The following is a 20,534-nucleotide window of genomic DNA, read 5'->3' as shown; positions in this document are numbered from 1 at the left end:
ATTCAGCATCATGAAAGTCTACAGAATATTCTGTAGAGACAAGAATGGAGAATACTGTCTTTTAACATGATTCCATGTGGCTTCTACCAGTATCATATTCTAATGCATCCCAGATCCCCAACAGGGAAAAAAAAAGACATAATTTCAAGAAATGTAACCGTTAATACTTTCTATGGCTCCCTACCTCTCTAGAGATAGAAGTGGGCAAGACACTGAAGAATCAACCCCTCATCTTTCCCACCAGCTTCACCTCTGCTTTCCATTCTCCAACTCTTGGCCCCCTGAAACCCTGAGTTAGTTCTGCCTTAACTCAGCCCCTGCTGTGGGGTGGACCTAAGTCTGTCATTTTGTTTGCTGTGGTTGGGAGCTGAGACTGTTAACCTGCTTTGTAACACTGAGTGAGTATAAGCCCCAGCCCAGACTACCAGTGTGTGCTTCCTGAGAGGGTCTCTTGGGAGAGTTATGTCTGTCTTAGAATCTCACGTCCCTTCCCAGTGTTCCCAGTAAGAAATTCAGTACCCTCGTCCAAATAAGAGTCTCTGATCCCAATATGATATAAGCTACTTTACTACTGAAGACTATCGAACTGTGACCAAGTCAAAGTCCTACCCCACACCTCAGTGTAGTTTGTAAAATCCATCAGCACATAGGAAGATCACAATATCAATGTACTCTTAAAAATGCATGAAGACTCCAAACCACAAGCCAAGAACAGTAACCGAGCCCAAACGCTGGGCCCTCTGATATTAATGTCACATTATTTATTTAGTGTTTTTCCTCGTCGCTGTTTGGGAGTGAAGACTCGTTTACAGAGAGATCGCTTTACAAGGGTTTTTATTACCGTGGTGTGACATTAATATTAAACTAAGAACGTGTTAGATCCCGTCTGCCCGGGCTGAGGGCAGAGTCCACAGTGGCCTTCCATCACAAGCTCCTTAGCTATACTGTTACAAGGCTCATCTCCATGGTCATCACTGAAACTGTTAGGTCTACATGCCCTCTGCTGCTTAGTTCTGCATCAATATCCAACTGCCTCCAAGCGCAGACATCAAAACCTTGTTAGAAATTGATGAAAGGTGTCTTTTATGACTCCCAGGGGGCCATTTGTGTCCCTGAGAACTGTGGTACACTTAGCTTTTCCATGAATTTGGGACAGTGTTTATGTAGCTTCCTGGATCCTGGATAACAAGGTATTGCAAAAGAAAAAGGAAAGTCAGCTTCAGAGTACAGTATGTCCGTGATGCCCAGCCCTGAAAGTGCATGAATTTATTTCTTCCACAGGACACGCTAGCCCTACAATTTCCAGAGCAGATATACTTTACCCATGTTATAGGTGACACAGCTTAGTGCATAAGACTCTGTCAGGCTGAAAACCTGAAGACATTTCATTGCCCCTGCCCTGGACTATGGTGCTCCAGCAGGGTCAATGCCCCTGTATTTGACTGTGGTGCTTCAGGCGGGGGCGTGGGGGGGAGTCCCAGAGCTGTTTGGAAGCAGAGGAGAGATGAGTGTGAACTTGCAAACATTGACCCTTCCAGTTCACTCAGCAACCACCTCACCAGAGTCACTGGGACAAAAACACCTGGTCTTTTGGCTCTGACCACTGTATGACTGACTCATCTTCCCATAGTCTTCCAGGAAGGTCAAGCTCCCATGGGCTGGTACACTGTAAACGGTAGCATCCTACACAGGTTGAGTTCAGTATGTTCCATGTAGAACCAGAAGGTAAGAAGGGCCTGCTTACAATTTTGTGAACTTTCACCATTTACACTGATGGCTCCTAACAACAGTGACATCAATACTTGAGGCAGGGTGGCTATCTGTGATGCTGCAGGTCCTGATAACCTGCCACTCTTTGGCCCATAGATGCTAGTAGCATACCTCCCTGGCCCCTCCCCCATAATAATAATAATGTCACATATCTCTAGGGGTGAGGTCAACCTCAGTGACTGGCCAAAACCAGATACTTCTGATTGTGTAGTGTATGACAACTGGTCATAGGGTCAGGGGACAGGGACAAGGTGGAAAGACTGACTCCCACTCCAGGACTTCTGTAAGCATTCTGATGGATTTTGCCCTCCCCTTTCCAGATATGACACACAAGGCTTTGTGTATGAGCCTGAATAGATTGGGAAAGCTCAAGAAGTTTTTAGCTAAAAGGAGGCAACATTTGCATAGAGCAGCTTGCACACCATCAGGACAGACAGGGCCTGACTGCCCCCTTCCTTGGTGGAGGATGACAGGCTCTGAGCCTTAGGTGCTGATGGATGAGAGGCTGTAGTAGCAGGATTCATGTCTACGAGGGATCAGGGAGGCAGTAATTACATCTGTATGCTGACTGGTTAGGAGAAGGAGAGAAATCGATGCCAGCTTACTTAATCTGGACTTTCAGAAACATTACTGTCACCGAAGGTCCCCAGAGGTCTGCGGCAGGGGATGAGAAATGAAACATTGTATCAGAAAATAACACACAGCACTGAGTTAATAGCTAAATTGCCCTCCTCCCTTGAGATGTGAGTCAAATCCAAGGCCTGGGCTCCTCCCAGAAGGGCAGTGGTAGGTGCCATTTATCATCTGTAGCAAGACCAGGGGGAGGGGGGAATGTAAGAAGGAGTGCCTAGAACAAGTGTGTATCATTCAGGTGGTCTTGCAATATCTTTGAAGCTGAGAGGGGGGTATCCCATGAGTGTAGTGCACAGGTCTATCACACTCACCTCCCCCGTGTCCCATGAGTCACAAGAGGCTTGTCTTCTCCACGGCTTTCCTCTACCCCCACCTTTAATTCTCATCTCTCTATGGCTGTGTTTCCTCTTCTTGCCTTCTGCCTCCATCTTCCTGCATGTATCCATCTCTGTCATCTCTGTCCTCTACTGTCCCTTCCCTCCTTTGACTGCCTCTCATCCAGTCCCCGGCTGTCACCACACCCTATCCCACCCAGCCCAGCCTCACACACTACCATATGCTCAACATCGTCACCTCTGCCTCAGCTTCCTACTGTCCTGTTGCTTTGCTGACACAGAGGTGTGGACTCCAAGAGCAGAGGGCAAAGGGTCTTGATGAGTGTGCAGGTGTGTGCTTCAAAGTTGCCCGAGTTGATCATGGATTGTGTTTCAAAGGCCCAGCTGGGACTCCAATAAGTCTCTTCCATCGAGCCTGGGTTCCTGCTTGGCTTGGGAACGAGGCATTCACTTGGTTGAAGAAACTTGGGAGGAAGCTAGAAACAATGTAGGCAGTGGGGTGAGCAGAGACAAAGGAGATGGAGGGTAAGGAATGGAATGCAGACCAGATGTTCATCTTCACTTAGAATGGGTGTTTTTCTGCTTTCCTGATCTCTCTCTAAATAACTAACACCACTTACCCCAAAGCCACGGTGCAGACTGCAGCCTGGCTCTCTGCAGACAGTGTGAGGACTGCGCTTTGACTCTGAGGTTTGTTCAGCACCAGATCCCACACACAGGATGTCCAGGGTATATGTACCTGCCAGAAGTGGCACCCTGGTATATAATCCATGGTACGTATATGGAGTTCAGAGCAAAAGGGCTCTTGCTTTGCTGACTGCTGGTGCTTTCAAGTAGGGGCAACTCAGAGGTTCCTGGCTGACCAGCATGGGGTGTATTTCCTCCAGTGGTGGAGTTAGAGGAGGAAGTCAGATCCACTGAGCCCTCGCTGCTAAGCTCTGGGCTGTCTTTGGAGCCAGATCAACAGGGTCTGCTTCTGCAGGGTAGGAGAGCAGGCAAGGGGCCGTGGCTTGGGTTTGACAGAGGAGGGAGGGATGGCAGATGGCACCAGCACCTGCTTCAGCTGAGCTTCTCTGGGCTCCCAGTATTATCAAGAACTTTCTGTAGCTTCTTCAACCTTTTCTCTTCCCTAGGCTGGAGGAGGCAGATATGAGTAATGGGAAAGGAGGGATCGTGTCTGCTGATGGGGAGACCCTAAGCCCATCACAGACAATAAAGAAAAGGTATCAGTTTCCCAGGCTTGCTGTGACAAGTCACCACAAACTTGGGAGCTTAAAACAGATTTATTCTCTCGCAGTTCTAGAGACCAGAAGTTCAAAGTCAAGACACCAGCTGACACATGTTCCTCTGAGGGCTCTAGGTAAGAGCACATTCATGGCCAACCCCAGCTCTGCTGACTCTAGGCTACCCCTGGGCTTGTGGCCACACCACTCTGGCTCGGCTTCCATCCCCTCATGGCTCTCCCCGCTGTGTCTCTGCACCACCCACGTTCCTCTGCCTGGCTCTTATATAGAGACACACATCATCGGATTTAAAGCCAATATTAAATCCAAATGATCATTTCTCGGGTCACTTAACTTCATCCCATCTGCAAAGGCCACTTCTCTGGATGAAGCCACATTCAGAGTCCTGGACTTGTGTCCACAGAGACCACTAATTGGCTCTATCATACTTCTGATAGACCTCCACCTCTAAACTCCTGTGATGAAACTTGCATGTGTGAACTACTTAATGGAGGCCTTGCCATAGCACCCCCCCTCCCCATAGTGGATAGGAGCAACCTAGCCCAGATCTATCCCAACCTCCAGGATGCACTTAACAGTCCTTCGGAGTCAAGAATGAATGTCTCCCTTATGATAAAGAGAGGTAGGGAGGCAGGACAGGCAAGGATGTCAGCATCCAGTAGTCACCTCCTACCCTGAATCCTTCTCTTCCAAGAGCAGACATCTCAGTGGCGACCTTGATATGTATAGGCATCTGAGGAATGTAGGATCTAAAAAAGACTTCCAGACAATCCCATCTCCCCATCGGTATTTAACTAGTGTGTGGGCTTAGATTTCAATTGACATAAAATGCTGACCATGAACGCAGACCACTGTTTCCTTCCCCATAAGCCCATGCATTATTAAGCATGTCCATTGGATGCACTCTCACAGCTGAAAGAGCTGCTCTGACCGCTGATTAGAAAACACAGTCTACATTTGAAAAAAGAGCCAATGAGAGCAACTGCCTAACCCCATAGAGCTTTGCCTGTTAACTCCTGTTCCTTGGGAGATATTAGATGTTCAGAGCTGCTTTGCAGAACCTACAAGGAGACCTAGCTGTGATGATCTTTCCAGTTTCATCATGAAAGATCTGCACTTCTAAGTTTTTTTTTTTTCTTTTTAAGCCTATCCAAAAAAAAAAAAAAAAAAACTTTTTGGTCACTATACCAAAAGAGAGAACTCTGATGTTACAGGCAGAAACCTTAGGCACCATGTTTTAAAAATATTTATTTACATAATCCTTGTATGTGCATAAGTGTGCATGTGTGGAAGTCAGACAACAACTTGTGGAAATCCTTTCTCTCCTTCTGCCATATGGGTCCTGGAGATCATAGTCAGGCTTCCAGGCAAGGTGGCAAGTGCTTTTACCTGCTGAGTCATCTTTGCCAGCACAGGGCGTTTTGTTCTCATTTCAAATGTATTTGTCTTGATCTGCCCAATCCCAAAATTAGAGCAATCTGTAACCTGCTTGGGACTGAGATGCTACAAGCTTTTTAGGGTTCATGACTGTCCAGGATGCAGAGTGAATGGGTGAAGACCAAGGCCCAAGTATGTTCATAGCACACTAGAAATATCCCAAGCAGCAAGATGGAGTCAGATCTCAGTCGCAGATCATCTTAATCTAGCCCTTAAGCAACCCTGCATAAACACTGGGACACCAGGGTAAAGGTAATCATACAATGGAATAAAAAAGAGTAAATCAATATAATTTGCTCACTGGACTCTTGGAATAAACACTCACTTTTAGGGAACTACATATATAAGATTTCACACATTTCAAACTTGGTCCAGTAGCATGTATTGATTCATAGAGCAAGCATCCCTGACATTGAAAAATGATTCTCCACCCTACTTATATGCATGCATAGGTATGCGTGGTTTGTGCATGCGTGCATGGTGTGCTTCACTCTCCTCCCTATTCCTTAAGGCAGGACGGCTCACGTGACCCCAGAGCTTGCCCAGTATGGCTTAGTCCTGCCAGCCAGCTTGCTCCAGAGAGCCTGTCTCCATCATAAGAGCTCTGGAGTTACAGGCAAACAGTCACACCCACCCAGCACTGATCTGGATTCCAGGGATCAAAACCCCAGTCTTCGTGGTTACAGTGTAACAAACACTTTTTCCACTGGACCATCTTCCTAGCCATCTATCTCATTTCTAAATGGCGTCTCTGTTAATGGTTTTGTATTTGTTCCTACATAATTAGTCCTTTGATAGAGATAGCTGAAGAATAGATCCATCACTATAAGGAAGAAAATTTAAGACCATAAGTTTTCTTTTTTTTTTTTTAAGTTAAATTCTTATAATTATTTTTCAGGAGCAAATCCTGTCCTTTCACATTAGTCTCTGCAGAGGTGGCCTCTGTCTGAAGCAAGTACCCAAAGCCCTGTTTAGAAGGATAGTAAAACCGTGTCATTTCACTCCACCAGAGGGTCATGGTCAACTTACTGAGTGTGACTAGGCTTCCATAAGATTCAGTCTTATGTGTGAAGTCAGCATTGAACTAGTGTGTGTTGAATTTCATGAGCCAAACTCAGAGAGCTTGGCCAGGGTACTCGGGTGACCGACACTGGGTGGCTCTCAATGAGTCCATGCAATGTCTCTTCATTCCTCTCTCATCTGCACATTCTCCTCAGCTGGAGAACAGAATACTACCATCATATACTCTTGTCTGAGCTGCTCACCTGGTATGTGTGCCAAGACACTGAGTTCCTGAGGCCTCAAGATAGGCAGGTGACCCCTGTGGGGTCATCTCCACCTGCTGCACACAGACCTTGTCTATGCGGGTCTTGAATCGAGAAAAGTTAAGATGCACAGGTAGGCTAGAAAGTGATCAATGTGTTTTCCAGGATAGCAGAGACTAAATGCCAGGCTGAGTCCAGCTCAAGCTACAGAGCATGGCTGCCTTCAGAGGTTCATCCCAGCATGCTGTTTGCAGGGGTTGGTGAAATGGACTAATGACTCCACCCAATGTTGTGGAGATAGACACACAAAAAAAAAAACAATTCAAAAGATATCATTAAAATAGAGTAACCAGGAGAAGAAAGTGTCAAAAAGACAGGTTTTAATGTCTAAAAAATGTTGGCCACACAGGAGAATGGGATATTAGGATCTGAGAGGCTATGAGGACTGGTCGTTCTGACCTGGATTTACAGACTGCAGCATCTTACATTCAGGGTGGATGTCTATGTGCACAAAGCTTCCAAAGTCCATGCCTGGGACTCAGGAGATTACAGAAAGGAGAACTATTGATAACAGATGACACAAACAACTGACCTCCCAAAGAAGGCTGAGGAGAGTTCTGTGTTGTGAGGCGGATGGGATGCAATAGAGGAGAGTGAAGAGTGGCAACCAGAGGCACAGAGGCAGCTGGGAGAGAGACCACAGAGCTGAGACAGAAGAGTGTTAATAGCATCATACATCACCAGGGTTGAAGCAAGGGCAACTGGAGGCAGGTGTGACCTCCAGGTTAATGGCTTCTGTACTTGAAAGCTGCAGATGTCTTTTCGGTTAGTTCGGAGTTAAAAGGAAATGGATGACAAGGTAGATGAAACACAGGGGGTTTCCTGGGAAATTCTCCAGGGGATTAAGAGAGAAGACTAGGGGAAGGAAGGGAGGGTCCAGGGACTGTAATACAGACCTAGAAGAGCAGAAGAAGTAGAGAGAAGCAGAGACCTCAGTGTTTACCTCAGAACACTAGAGCCTGGTAACATGACATCATGGGAAAGGAGGGGACTGTGGGGAGAAAGCCACCAGGGTGGCCTTGCCTGTTACAATAGGAGAATCCCAGAGGGAAGGAAGCCTCCACAAGTGGGGGTGTTGGTGGAGGCTAGCATCAGGTACCCCTTTTCCCTAAATCCAGTTCTCTTAAAGGAGAAAAGAAGGTGTGGTCTAAGCTGTTGTGATCTCCACCACAGCATGGCCAAGACAGAGGGGATGAAGGATTCATGGTCGGGAGTAGCCTTGGTATGAAGGCTGGAGGCTGGGTGGTCTTCACTTCCATCCATCATCCGCAGCTGCCTAAGGTCACACAGCTCCATAGATGGTCAAGAGTAGAGCCAGTAGTCCCTTTCTTTAGCATCTTTGGCTCTGCCCTCTAACCCCTGGCAACCCATACTTTCAATCACATGTGGGGTTTGGTTTCACAGTTCATATCCAACAGACATGTTGCCTCTGGTGTACATTGATCTTCTGGTAAGGGTGTCCAGACCTTGTTAGCTTCATGTCTTGGGCGGGCTCACCTACTGCAGAACTAGTGTCCTGTGACCTATAGGAAAGAAGCCTGAAGACCATTGCAGGTGCCTCTCTGAAGTGCACTCTAATGAGGTCTTAAGAAATGTCCCCAGTGCAGTGGGGACTCTTTCTCTAAAGCTCCCAAGGTGTTCTGCCCAGGTAAGCAATTGAAGAAACCATCTAACTCTCTTGTGTTTGTCTCCAGGCGACCTCATACACCTGCCTCCATACCTACGAATGGACTTCTTGTTAAACCGGGGCCCACCAGGCACCAGCAGGGACCTGAGTTTAGGACAAGCGTGCTTGGAACCCCAGAAAAGTCGGACCCTGAAACGCCCCACGGTCCTTGAGCCCACCCCTATGGAGGCCTCCTCCTCCACCTCTTCCACGCGAGAAGGACAGCAGTCGTGGCAACAAGGGGCTGTGGCCACCTTACCTCAGCGAGAGGGTGCAGAGCTGGGACAGGCAGCTAAAATGAGCAGCTCCCAAGAGTCACTGCTGGACTCCCGGGGCCATTTGAAAGGAAACAATCCCTACGCAAAATCTTACACCTTGGTATAACACATGGCGCCTGATGGACAGCGGTTGTAAATACAATTTAAACGAGCCAATCAAAGCTACCTTTTTTTTACTGAATTCTGATATTTATAATTAAAGAAAATTGCCAAAATATATTAAAAAAAAAGAAGAAAGAAAGAAAGAAAGAAAATACTGAAACCACAGACAGCGCAAAGACTACTCTGCTTTTTTTCCGTCTGAGTGTGGGCTCCATCTGCCTGGGCATCTGAGTTTTGGGGAAAGAAGTCCAGTTTTATGATTTTCACAGGCTATAGCATTTTTACTGATTTTCTACAAAGTGCATGGGGACTCATTAAACCTTCTGAACAGAAGAAGTTCTAGCACACAAGAGTCAAAAAAGGAAACAGGGGGGGGAACTAGCCTATTTGTGAATCGAAGAGGGACGTTGACGTGGGGGCAGGGGACAGCTTCCGTCACCTCGCACACCTTTCCTTCCCACTAGGAACCAGGCCCTCGGTTTGATTTTCTGTTGTTAATCAGGATGAGTGCTGTCAGTGAGGGGGTGGGGTGGGGGGAATCCATTCGGTTTTCTTTTTTGTTTATTTTTTAATTTGATGAGACACTCTTTGCATTTTGTCTAAGCGAAATAAAAGAGAAAAGGTGGTCTGCCTTTATTTGCATGTCTACTGATACCTCCCTATCCATTGTTCGGGCCTCCTTCCTGTTCATATTGGTGTTTGTGAACAAAATGGCTGGACCCAGTGCCCAATCTAGGAAAAAGATGCTAAGTTCTGAACAGCTCAGGTGTTGCTGGGAAGAGACAAGAAGATACAACATCAACTCCATGGATGGAAACCACACCAAAGGCAGCCTGGTCTCCGTCCAGTATTCTAAGCCCCTCACAGGACTCAGGTCCATGTCAGTTGCAGGACCTGCTCTCTAACTCAGTAGGGTCAGCAGACCATTTCCAAATCCAGCGCACTGGTCTTTGTCAATAAAGTTTTATTGGAAGAAATCCAAAGGCCCTACGCTCCATTTGCATTATCTGTGGTTGCTTTTAATGCTGTGATGTCAAGTTGAGTGACAGTGTGTCACACAAAGCCAGTATTCTCTGTCTCTTCATAGGAGATACTTGCTCAGCCCTGAAGTTGCTTTAGTCCTGACTTGTGTGAAAATGGAAAAGATGCTTTGCCCCATCTTCCCTGCCCTGCCCGGTCTCCACTGTGACTGACAGATTCACAGCAGACCGTCTTCAGATGTCTTACTTCCGATCCTCTCCTTGGCACCCAGAGAAAAATCAGTCCATGTACAAGGGTGATCCCCCAAATTCCAAGTACTTATTTTTCTTTCTCTGTGTCTAAGTGCATTGCCAGGGGGCTTGCTCAAACATCACCTACTCACAAACAGGAGGTACCATATCCTACATCCTTTGGCTCTTCCACAGTGTGCCTTAGAAATAACCTGCCATCCTCTAAGGCAGCAAAACCCCATTCCAGACACCTTCTCTAAGAGGGAAGGAGAACCAAGGCCTGTTACTTTAGTTTTGGCACTGACTGGAAAAAAATTGAGCCCACATCCATAGCTCTCCACATCTGAGTAACAACACACACAAGTACCTCTTCAGACCTACCCTGTGTCCCCATGAAGTCCACCAGCATAAACCCAGATGCAGTCATTACTATCTAGAACTCAGTTACAACACTCCACTCCCCCCTCCCTGCCTCTCTTCTCCGTCTTTCCTTCCATCTGTCTTCCAGACAGACTCTATGCCTCCTGATCTTCAAACATACAGAGCACAGGCAGAGCAGGTACATGGCTGTGACTTTAGGGTTATGTGACAGTGTGGCGTGTCCTGCTTGCCACGGTTTCAGAGCACAATTTATTCTTGGCATCCTCATGGATGCAGAAGAGTCAAGGCACAACTTTCTAGAGAAAGAAAGACCATAGCATTCATAGGTCTGAAAGTTGTAGAATTCCCATACCTGGAAGTTTATTCTTTTTAAGTTTTCTTTTCTCCCAAGATGTACAAAAATAAAAGAATTGACGTGTTTGCCTCTGCAATGGATTGCTTGCAAGGTTCCTGCCTTTAAAACAAACAAACAAAAAAAAACCCCTCTCATTAAAGTGAATTCCACATGCAAGCACTGTAACAACCCACCCCCAACCCCTGCGTCTCAAGTAGGGTCTGACACTACTGTCTACAAAGGGATGTAGAGCTGAGAATTAAAAGACCATTATTACAGCAATAATAGTGAGTTTTCCTCTGTACCCTCCCGTCTCTATTCTGGTTTGGGGGAGGCCAATGGATTATCTATGTCCTCACACAGGACTGTGGGAACTTAAGTGTAGTTCTATACTGGAAAGTTTTATTTTCATTTTCTAAAGAGTTTGTCCTAGGGATTACTCCAGCTCTCAAACCAACATAATCTTCTCTTAGAATGATCAACTGGGATCAATTCTTTAGTTGCTGCCTAGCAGTTTGGGGGTAAATGGGGAAGAGTTAGTGGTTCACTGGACTGGGTTTTCTTTAATCCATCCAAATAGCCCCTCTATAATGTAAGCAAGTAGAGGTACTTGTGAACCACATGGAGTTCTACACTTCTGCAATCTCCAGATCCTGGACTTCTGTTTAGTACACATGTCTACCTGATGCTGTTCTTAGGTTCATGTCCACAAGGCTAAGAAAAGAAGATGGAAGATCTGAATAGTGAAATCATGTGATGCTGGTCACAAGCTAGGCTGCCAAGTTCTGAGGTCATCCTCTTAGCACCCTGGTGACAGGGACTTCTGTACTATCATAAGACACAGGAGAACACCGTTGCCTAGAAGGCTCTTAAAACAAGCAAATAATTTCTCAATTAAGGTCTTTCTCACCTGGGGCTATGATATATGAACAACTGGATTCCATTTTAAAACAACCAGGACAGCATTCTGGGATTGAGAAGCCAAGTGCTAGTTTGTCACAGTCCAGCTTTAGAAAGGTCTAAAGGAATTTAATGCAGAGTTGATCTTGGCTCTTTGATAAACACACTAATGCTCAGTGCTCCGGAGACTACATAACTCCTCTTCTCCATTATTGGTCCAAAATGACCATCAAAGCACAGGTGAAATGAAACGGAAAGGAAAGGTTTTCCCTATTTTTCTCATAAATGAAGTAGCTGCAACATTTAACAATGGCTTAAAACAAAAAGGAATAGAAAAGACTGCTTTTGTCATGGCTGAAGGAGAAGCCATGAGATGAGATGACTAAGCCCTTGTAAGACAGGACCACTTCAGATCCTGTAGCCATAGGACCCTACTGACTGAAGACAAGGTGGATCTTAGCTAATAGGATCCTCCCAGGGTTGTCAAACGGGATCTGGAGAGTATGTGATAAAAGACAGACACCCAACAGTCAGGAATGTCTTCCCGGTAAGGACTTTGGGTAAAACTTACTGGTCAACAAAGTTTGCATAGAAAATGACCTCGAAAGGCAGAGTCAGTGTGTCCTTGGTTAGTGAAGATGGGTTCTCTTGTAAATAATGAAAACAACTTCTCCCTCTGAGACAAAGCCCTGGCAGGGTAGCCAGATGCCCCATTCAGACTTGGAACTGTCCAGACAGTAGACAGAGAAAGTCTGCGTACACACCTTCACTAGTCTCTGGGATCCAGGAGGTCGGTGAGCATCCCCTCCCTTCTTACCTTCTCCATCGTACCCCTGGTGGCCCCATATCACACCACATTGACCCAGGATTCCCGTCTACAGTGACTCTTTTTATACATGCTTATTATTATCTTCTGACTCACTGTGAAATCTATTACCTATAATGTTGTCACTGGTTCTCCTACCTAGGCATGGTCGCCCCATTGGGAGAGAAATTTGTCTTAATTGCGTGTGTCCTCAGTTTCCAGAGGAGAGTGTGGTAAGCACCCTAAGTACAGAGAGTCTCAGCTATGACATGAGCTCTCTGCCTGCATAGCATCACACAGTCTGCTTGGCAAACTGGCAGCTCCAGCTCCCTTCCTGCACTCTGTAGAGACAAGAGACCAGCTCAGACTTGCAAGGGATCTACCCATAAGTGTTTTGACTTTGGGGGAAATGTTGGTGTTGGTCAGTTTTTTTTTTTAATTGCTGGTCTTGTTGTTCCCTATGTCTTCTCAAACTCTAACTTCCAGTCCAAACAAATTCTAAAACTTGGGGAAAGTGACTTTGAGCACCTGTCAGGGTGCTCGCTTCATCTCCCCCAACAAACCCTGTGAGCCTTTGTGTCCTGGAGACTTCAGACAAAGTACAAGAAGAAAGATGTGTTTATCAGTCCTAGCTCTGTGTCCCTTGAGAGAACAGGATTCTGTCTCAAGGAGACAGCTCTTTCATGGAGGAAAACAATGTATGGAGCGTTTAATTATGTGTGTATCGGTGGCTGGGAAGTGCTTAGAAGGGTCACTGGGCACAGCAGGGCCTGGATCCATCTGCCACCACAGCGTCAAGACAAGCAGAGTCTCTAAGCACAGTATGTGAAGAAACAGGGTTGTACTTCTAGAATTGAATTATGCTGAGGGTCCCCTACGATAAAGGAACCCATTCCTAAACATAGAATTAAACATGTCTTCTGAAGTTCCACTTCTCAGGTGGAATAACAGTGGCTCTACATTGTGACCCGGGATTCAATGCCAGGCAAATGGAAGCTGAACCTTGCCTTGAGAAGGCACAGTTCATACAGCCACCGACGACAAACTCAATCCAACAAAACAGGCATGCATGCCTTCCACCACCACAGCCCTCCGACTGTCCTCCTTGCTGAGATGTCAATGTGTCAAGCCAGCACTGTGGCAATTCGGACTGGCCATGGGATACAACAGCATCCCTTTGCCCTGGAACTAACCTCTCCAGCTGGTTCTCTGTGAGGCTTTTCCATGCATCTTGGATTAGAGCATGGCACGTCACATATGTAAGGACGTCATGTGACCCTCAACGTCAAGGTGCTGATATTCTCAGTGAGAAGACCCAGAGCTTTGCTGTGAACTGAGAATCATGACAGTGCTTCCGGAGAGGGTTCTCAGAGCATTAGAGTAGGGAACTTCACCACTGCTATGTCACTAACTGCCTGTGCTTACCAGAGAACTTCCTCGAGGTTTTTACCTGCTTACCTGCCTCTCATGTTCACTCTTCAGAACACAACAGTTGTGTGGAGACTTTGAGATTTAACAGGGTATACTTTATCACAGTAAAAGACACCTGGGATACTTCTGGATACCCAGGTTTGACACCAGTACCAACTCCTCCAAAAGCTCATCAGAAGATCTCAAGGACAACTGCTGTGAACACATATACACAGGTGGCTGGACCAGATCTTCTAATTCTGATGACTCCCCAGGGAGTTGAATCTTCTCAGAATCTATCTCCCAGGGCATATGTGTGACAGTCATCACAGGGCCAATGCTACTTCTCATTTGTTCTGGGTTTTTTTGTGTGTGTGTGTGTGGTTTTGTTTTTGTTTTCTTTTTTTTGTACTCCAACACTCCACACAAGCAGCAGTACAAATGGATGCATGCTTTCAAGGTCCATTGTGAAATAAGGAATGAGATGCAGGAGAATTATGGGATGTAAAACGGTAGTCTAAATGTCCATGAGCCTGGTGTAGAAAGCAGATTTTAATCTTTTTAATAAACTTGTAAACTCAGCTTGTTGTTGTGTTTACTTGTTTTTTTGAGACAGTGTAGACCAGGCTGACCTCAGTCTTTTAGCAATCCTCCTGACTCAGCCTCTGGAATACTCAGATTATAGATGTGAGCCACCAAACCCAACCTCTGTGTTTGTTCTTTATTGGGGAGAGGATGGGAAGAAGAAACAACAGCTTGGTGGCTTACAAGATAAAGCCTCTAGAGTCTTTACTATGCAGTTGCATGAAATCTCACACGCTGGTGCTGAAAAGATCAGCCTTCCCCAGGTCCTTGTAAATAAAGGCTGCTCTTTAGTCGGGGCTCTACTCAAACATTATCCATAGCAGTTCTTGCTGGCCCTGTATATGATCTTCAGTAGACGTGATTGAAGTTGTTGCTGTCATGGTAAAAAGGCACATGGTCTGACCAGAATGGTGAGGTCCCAGTCACTCAATCAGTCTACTGCCCCTGCCAATAGGGCATCTCCCTTCCCCTTATTGAGAATGTAAAGTAGAAGACAAAGGCTCTGTGAGAACAGAATGACTGAAGCCAAGCTGGTTCTAACCAGATAAGGCTTCTCTTTCCAGACAGTTTCTAAATTCTCACTTCTTCTCCTTTCTACATGGGTTTCCTCTGGCTCTGCACCCTTGATGACTGGGGACAAGAGGATAGCATCCTCCTGATGCCTACAGCTAGTCTCTGTGTACTGGCTAGTTTTGTGTCAACTTGACACAGCTGGAGTTATCACAGAGAAAGGAGCTTCAGTTGAGGAAATGCTTCCATGAGATACAACTGTAAGGCATTTTCTCAATTAGTGATCAAGGGGAAAAGGCCCCTTGTGGGTGGGACCATCTCTGGGCTGGTAGTCTTGGTTCTATAAGAGAGCAGGGTGAGGAAGCAAGCCAGTAAAGAACATCCCTCCATGGCCTCTGCATCAGCTCCTGCTTTCTGACCTGCTTGAGTTCCAGTCCTGACTTCCTTGGTGATGAACAGCAGTATGGAAGTGTAAGCTTAATAAACCCTTTCCGCCCCAACTTGCTTCTTGGTCATGATGCTTGTGCAGGAATAGAAACCCTGACTAAGACACTCTGTCAGAGCCTAGGATGGCAACAGCTTCCAGATCTCTGGATCCGTACATTCCCCAACTCTCGCTTCTTTTCTTCCGATATGTAAGATCTCACATATCAAGAAAATCTTTCCCTTCACCTTGTAGATATTACCCTTGCTTCCCCATGCCACATCATGGTACCCCTTTTACAACTTTCATCATGGATTCCCCCCCTCCCTGAAGTAATGAAGTCAGGCTCATCCTCCTTGGGTTTGAATTCCTCCTCTTTGGACTAATTCTTCTTAGCTGTATTGTCAGAGTCTCATGCTCCAAAGCTCCTACAAATGTGTGTGTTCTCAGAGTCTGTTCCCCAATCCAGATATCACTCCTTGGACAATTTCAATATGACTTTTCTATTGCCATTAATGTTGAAAGGGCAATATCTTATTTACACTATATATGTTATATTTAATATGTATAACATAAAGGGGATTTGATTTATTGGAATATCTTATAGGATGTGGTCTGGCTAGTCCAACAATGGCTACCTCCTATCAGAAAGGCCATGAATCCAGTAGTTGTTCAGGTCATGAGATGGGTTGTCTAAGAGGCCCCAGTCTAGTGCTAGAGGATTTCTAGAGAGCGCTGGTGCTCAGTCTATCCTGGAATCCTGAAAAAGTGCATTCTAATAGCAGTGAAGGGATACGTCAGCAACAGGATAGATGAATTTGCCTACAAGCATGAGTGCAAACAGGCAAAAAGCTTCCTTCTTCCATGTCCTTTTTTATGTAGGCTGCCACCAGAAGGTGTGGCCCAAATTGAAGGTAGATCTTCCTACCTCAAATGATCCAATCAAGAAAATACCTTGGGTTTTAGTTGATTCCACATGTAGTCAAGTTTGCAATCAACATTAGTCATCAATTAGCCATCATCATCCCTCATGTTTCAGTACCTAGATCCTCAAGCCCCATCTTGCTTCTCCCAGTTTCTGAGTAGTTTTCTTCTGGTGTCACACCTACAGCTTCCTCTGGTGGATTACATGTCCTTATATATACATTCCCAAAATGCCTAGGGGCTGACATATCCCTGGGAAGATAATAGCCAAAAGCTGACAGGTACAGGAACAAACACAAAAGCCTGTCCCCTTTGCCTCCAGGTAGAATGAAATCCAGGACTCCTTTCAGGTGACGACTGAAGTCATACATTTTTCAGACAGTGTGCCTTTACTGAAAGTCTTTCTAGCCCATCTCACCCTCCCGCTTTCTGGGTTTTCCTTATAGCACATTAGTATTGCACGTCTCAGGCTGTATATCTAGAGAATTCTATATAAAGCAAATTCTTCACTGTGTTCTACCCTTTCAACCAACCTAGTACGTAGAATGTATCACATGTCCAATAAATATTGACAAGAAGTAAATAAGTAGTGGAAGAGATGAGTGAGAAAGTGTAGTAGCCTTGCAAAAGGTCAATATCTCATTTCTTCTTCTCCCCAGGTGTGATTTATTCTGAGAGATGTCTGAGAGTCTCAGTGCATGATGCAAATAAATCTGCAGTAAGTGTAAAGAAGGCATGGGGTCATCTCCTCTTGAAAAAAATATTAGCCACCCACAATGCCAGGGGAAACACTAGAGAGGCTACTTGACTCTACAACCCAACAGTCAGATGGAAACATTGTCCTGGGTTCAGATCTCCCCTCATACAGAAGGGGAACTGTACCGTGCTGTCAAAGCAGATACTCAGCAAAGGGTCTTTTATCTCTATGGATGGGTTTGAGAGAAAGTGAGCCCGAAACAGCTTTGAAACCAAAGAAGGGCAGTCATCTGCTTTCTTCGGCAGGGCTGGAATCAGCCAGGAAGCATCTGTTTTTAGCACTGTCTTTGATGACAAAAATCCACTTAGGGTTTACAACCTAATGAGGATTCACACTTGGACGCACAGAAAAGGACTTTGAAAGACAGATCACAGTATTTATAGGCTGGCACACCTGCAGAACCTTTAAGGCATTTCCAGAAACTCAAGTCTGACTTCCCTTTAAGGCTCTCCTTTGTGGTGTTTGTCTTTGTTACTGCTCTGTGCTCCCAGCTCCCTGTTAAGCAGAGTCCACTGCTTCTGATACCTGGAGCAAGGACTTATTGGTGAGAGCTGAGTGGCTGAGCACAGCATTTCTAAAAAGAGGGAGATGTGGGGAAAGACATCTTGTACAGAGCTGAAGTGAGCTAGATTTTGGCCCAAAAAATAAGCATAAGAACATGGTCTTCTTTCTCTTTTTGTCATCATGATTTTTGTCATCATGATCTCTTCCATGATTTGATATTATTAGTGTGTAGTAGTCATACATATTATATATGATGACTTTCATTGTAACATTCTCATGCATGTGTATGATATGTGTTGACCCTATTCACCCCATCACCTCTCATGCCCCCACTGACTTCCCAGCCAGTTCCCCTTCTACTTTCCAGTCTTTGGAGTGACCTAATGAACTTGGGATTAGGACTGCTTACCGGCTCATAGGTGAAGGGATAGTTGCAGGAAAGTGGGCAAGTCACCAGAGGCTACATACAGCACTGAAGAAAATACCTCTCCCTTCCCCAGCAACTTTGTTCTTCAGAAAGGAACCCCTCCCTGCTACCCACTCTGTGGAACACACCTGAAGTGCTCTTGTATACTGTACCATGGGATTTCTGTCTATAGACTTAATGAAGCAGCCCAGAGATTCTTTGCTTCTCTCTGGTCATCCCAAAGTCTCTTATATTAACTTCAAGGTATACACCAGCCCTTTGGGAAACTTAACATAGTATGTTGAGAACAGAGGATCTACAGACTGAATCCAGACAGTCTGAAGTATGGATAAGCACATGATCTTAGGTGAGTGTCTCTCACATTTCAATGTTTTCATCCATAAAGCACGGGAAATGACTTTGTTCTCCATCCTTTTCCTGTTTTCTGCAACTTAAAGGAGAAAGGGTTTATTTTTGGCTCACAGTTTTAGGATCCAGTTCATCAGAGAGGGAAATGCATGACTATAGAAGTTTGAAACAACTGGTTGCATTACACCCACAGTCAAGAAAGAAAGAAAAGAACACTTGTGCTGAGCCCCGTTTACCCTCTTAATAGAGTTTAGGATACCAGCCAAGAGAACAGTGCACCCACAGCAGGCAGGCCTCCCCATGCAGCTTTTCCTATGCACATCTGGAAACCCATCTCCAGTGTGATTTTAGATATATCTCTCCACATTAATAACTGAGATTAAAAATCACAGGCTGTAATTCCTTTGAGATCCTTTGTAAGCATAGAATGAGTTAATACACCTTAAAGGGTTTAGAATAGTACCTGGAACTAAATAGATTCTTGATAAATGTGAACAGTTGTGATTTTAACCCACACATATTCAGTAGCACCTGCCGATGGAGAATGTCCCAACAAACCTCCTACTCGGACACCCAGCACTGCTTCAACATTTGGGCTGAACAGGGTCATTTTGTTATATTTGGACATAGAACCATAAGGCAAACACTCCCACAGGACTTTGGGTTGGGCGAATGCCCATGAGAACCAAATTTAATTTCTAAATCAGTGACTCATGTGTACGTTGAATCACATGTTTCTGTGGTTTATCATGTACATCTATGCCCATCTGACATCATGTCTCCCGCTTCTTTGGGATAGCCCGGGTCATAAAGTCAATGATAATGACACACCCTAAGGAGGAGGAGACAAAAGAAGAACCAAATTACAAAGAATCTGTACCTCAAAAGTATAAATGACAACATCTATAGCTTAAACTTTCCCCAAAATCTACCTTTTCCACTGTGAAAGCAACATGTTTAATATGCTAAGTCATCACTAACTCTGTGTGACTGCATGTCTCATTTATCTATTTATCATCTATCTATCTATCTATCTATCTATCTATCTATCTATCTATTTGACTTAATAAAAGTATGGAAACAGGTTCTTGTTAAAACGTTACCTGTTTTTTGAAATATACAAATTGCTTTGAGTAACACTTTGTTAAATAAAGAAAGCATCCTATCTGGGCCCAGAGGGTCCATATGACCACTGTGCTCAGTTGTGACTTTCAGGAAACCTGGTCCACCTTGATTCAGGACCTCAGGCTGCCTCTGGATATCTCCAGCTTACCATTCTCCTCTTCACATGTACTCTGCACCCATCTGAGGAGGCTTGCTCTGTCCTTACCCTATCTCATGGGATCCCCAAACCTCTCTACTTGATTCTTGTCTCTATAGGGTATGCACTCTGGTAGAGACCAGAATGGGGGTGGTTGACACTCCTCAGTGTCTGAGGCCTGCCTCATTGGTTCCCTCCTGAGCACCTTGCTTCTTGAATTCTTATTTTCTCTTGTGAGCTCTTGGAAATCCACCCCTGAGTCACAGTCTGTCCACTCCATCCTCAAATCCTTATGTCACACACCATGCTCTGCCTTCTGCAGAAGCTCACAAATCCTCTTGTCTCTCGACAAAATCTAGTTCTTATCAGCCACAAATCCTCCAGCTTGTAACCTGTCATCTTTTCAGGGAGCTCCAAGAGCCTGTTTTGAAACTCAAAAGTCAAGGATCTAACCCCTTTCCTAAACATCATATCTCCTCTGAGAGCTGGGACAATTATAGCTGCCTAGAATCTGGTGGAAGGCAGGGGACAGAGAGAAAGAAACAGCAAGATGATTCTTTGCCACAGATGGTCATGTATAACACTACGAGATCCCCACAAAAGATACATGGAAGTCCTAACTGCAGTGCATGGGGATGTGACATTCTGCAGAAATAAGCTCTTTGAAGACTGAAATTAAAATGAGGTCATATTTTATCATCAATGGCTCTAACTCAGTGAACTTAGGGTCTTTCTAAAAAGAGTAAAAACACTGCTATAGACACACAGGGAGTTTGACTGTTCAGTAAAGATGATGGAGGCAGATGTAATACATTTACAAGTTGAAGAAACCCAAGGACAGGTGGCCACACATAATAAGCCAGGAGAAGGCAGAGGCCGGTCATTCCCCCTGGGCCTTACCCAGGCCTCTATTTTAGACTTTTGATCTCCAGTTGCTTTAAGTCACACATTTGGTATAACTTG

The 20,534-nt window shown here is 45.2% G+C and overlaps 1 protein-coding gene across 2 annotated transcripts in view; it reads left to right on the top strand.

The window, feature by feature from the left end:
- Dscam (DS cell adhesion molecule) overlaps positions 1-10,971 on the top strand; it is a 580,573-nt gene extending 569,602 nt beyond the window's left edge. The window contains exons 33-34 of one of the 2 annotated variants that reach the window (XM_085832094.1): positions 4,036-4,098; positions 8,439-10,971. In XM_085832094.1, the coding sequence (XP_085688220.1) occupies positions 4,036-4,098; positions 8,439-8,794 (419 nt within the window). In that variant the 3' untranslated portion in view covers positions 8,795-10,971. The remainder of the gene's footprint in view (positions 1-4,035; positions 4,099-8,438) is intronic. The other variant, XM_021184771.3, reaches the window with a different exon arrangement.
- Positions 10,972-20,534: the final 9,563 nt, after the last annotated feature.

The sequence above is a fragment of the Mus caroli genome, unplaced genomic scaffold, assembly GCF_978045245.1.
Source record: "Mus caroli unplaced genomic scaffold, Mus_caroli_1 scaffold_17, whole genome shotgun sequence".
Classification (NCBI taxonomy): Eukaryota; Metazoa; Chordata; class Mammalia; order Rodentia; family Muridae; genus Mus; species Mus caroli.
This window is presented reverse-complemented; position numbering and strand designations above follow the sequence as displayed.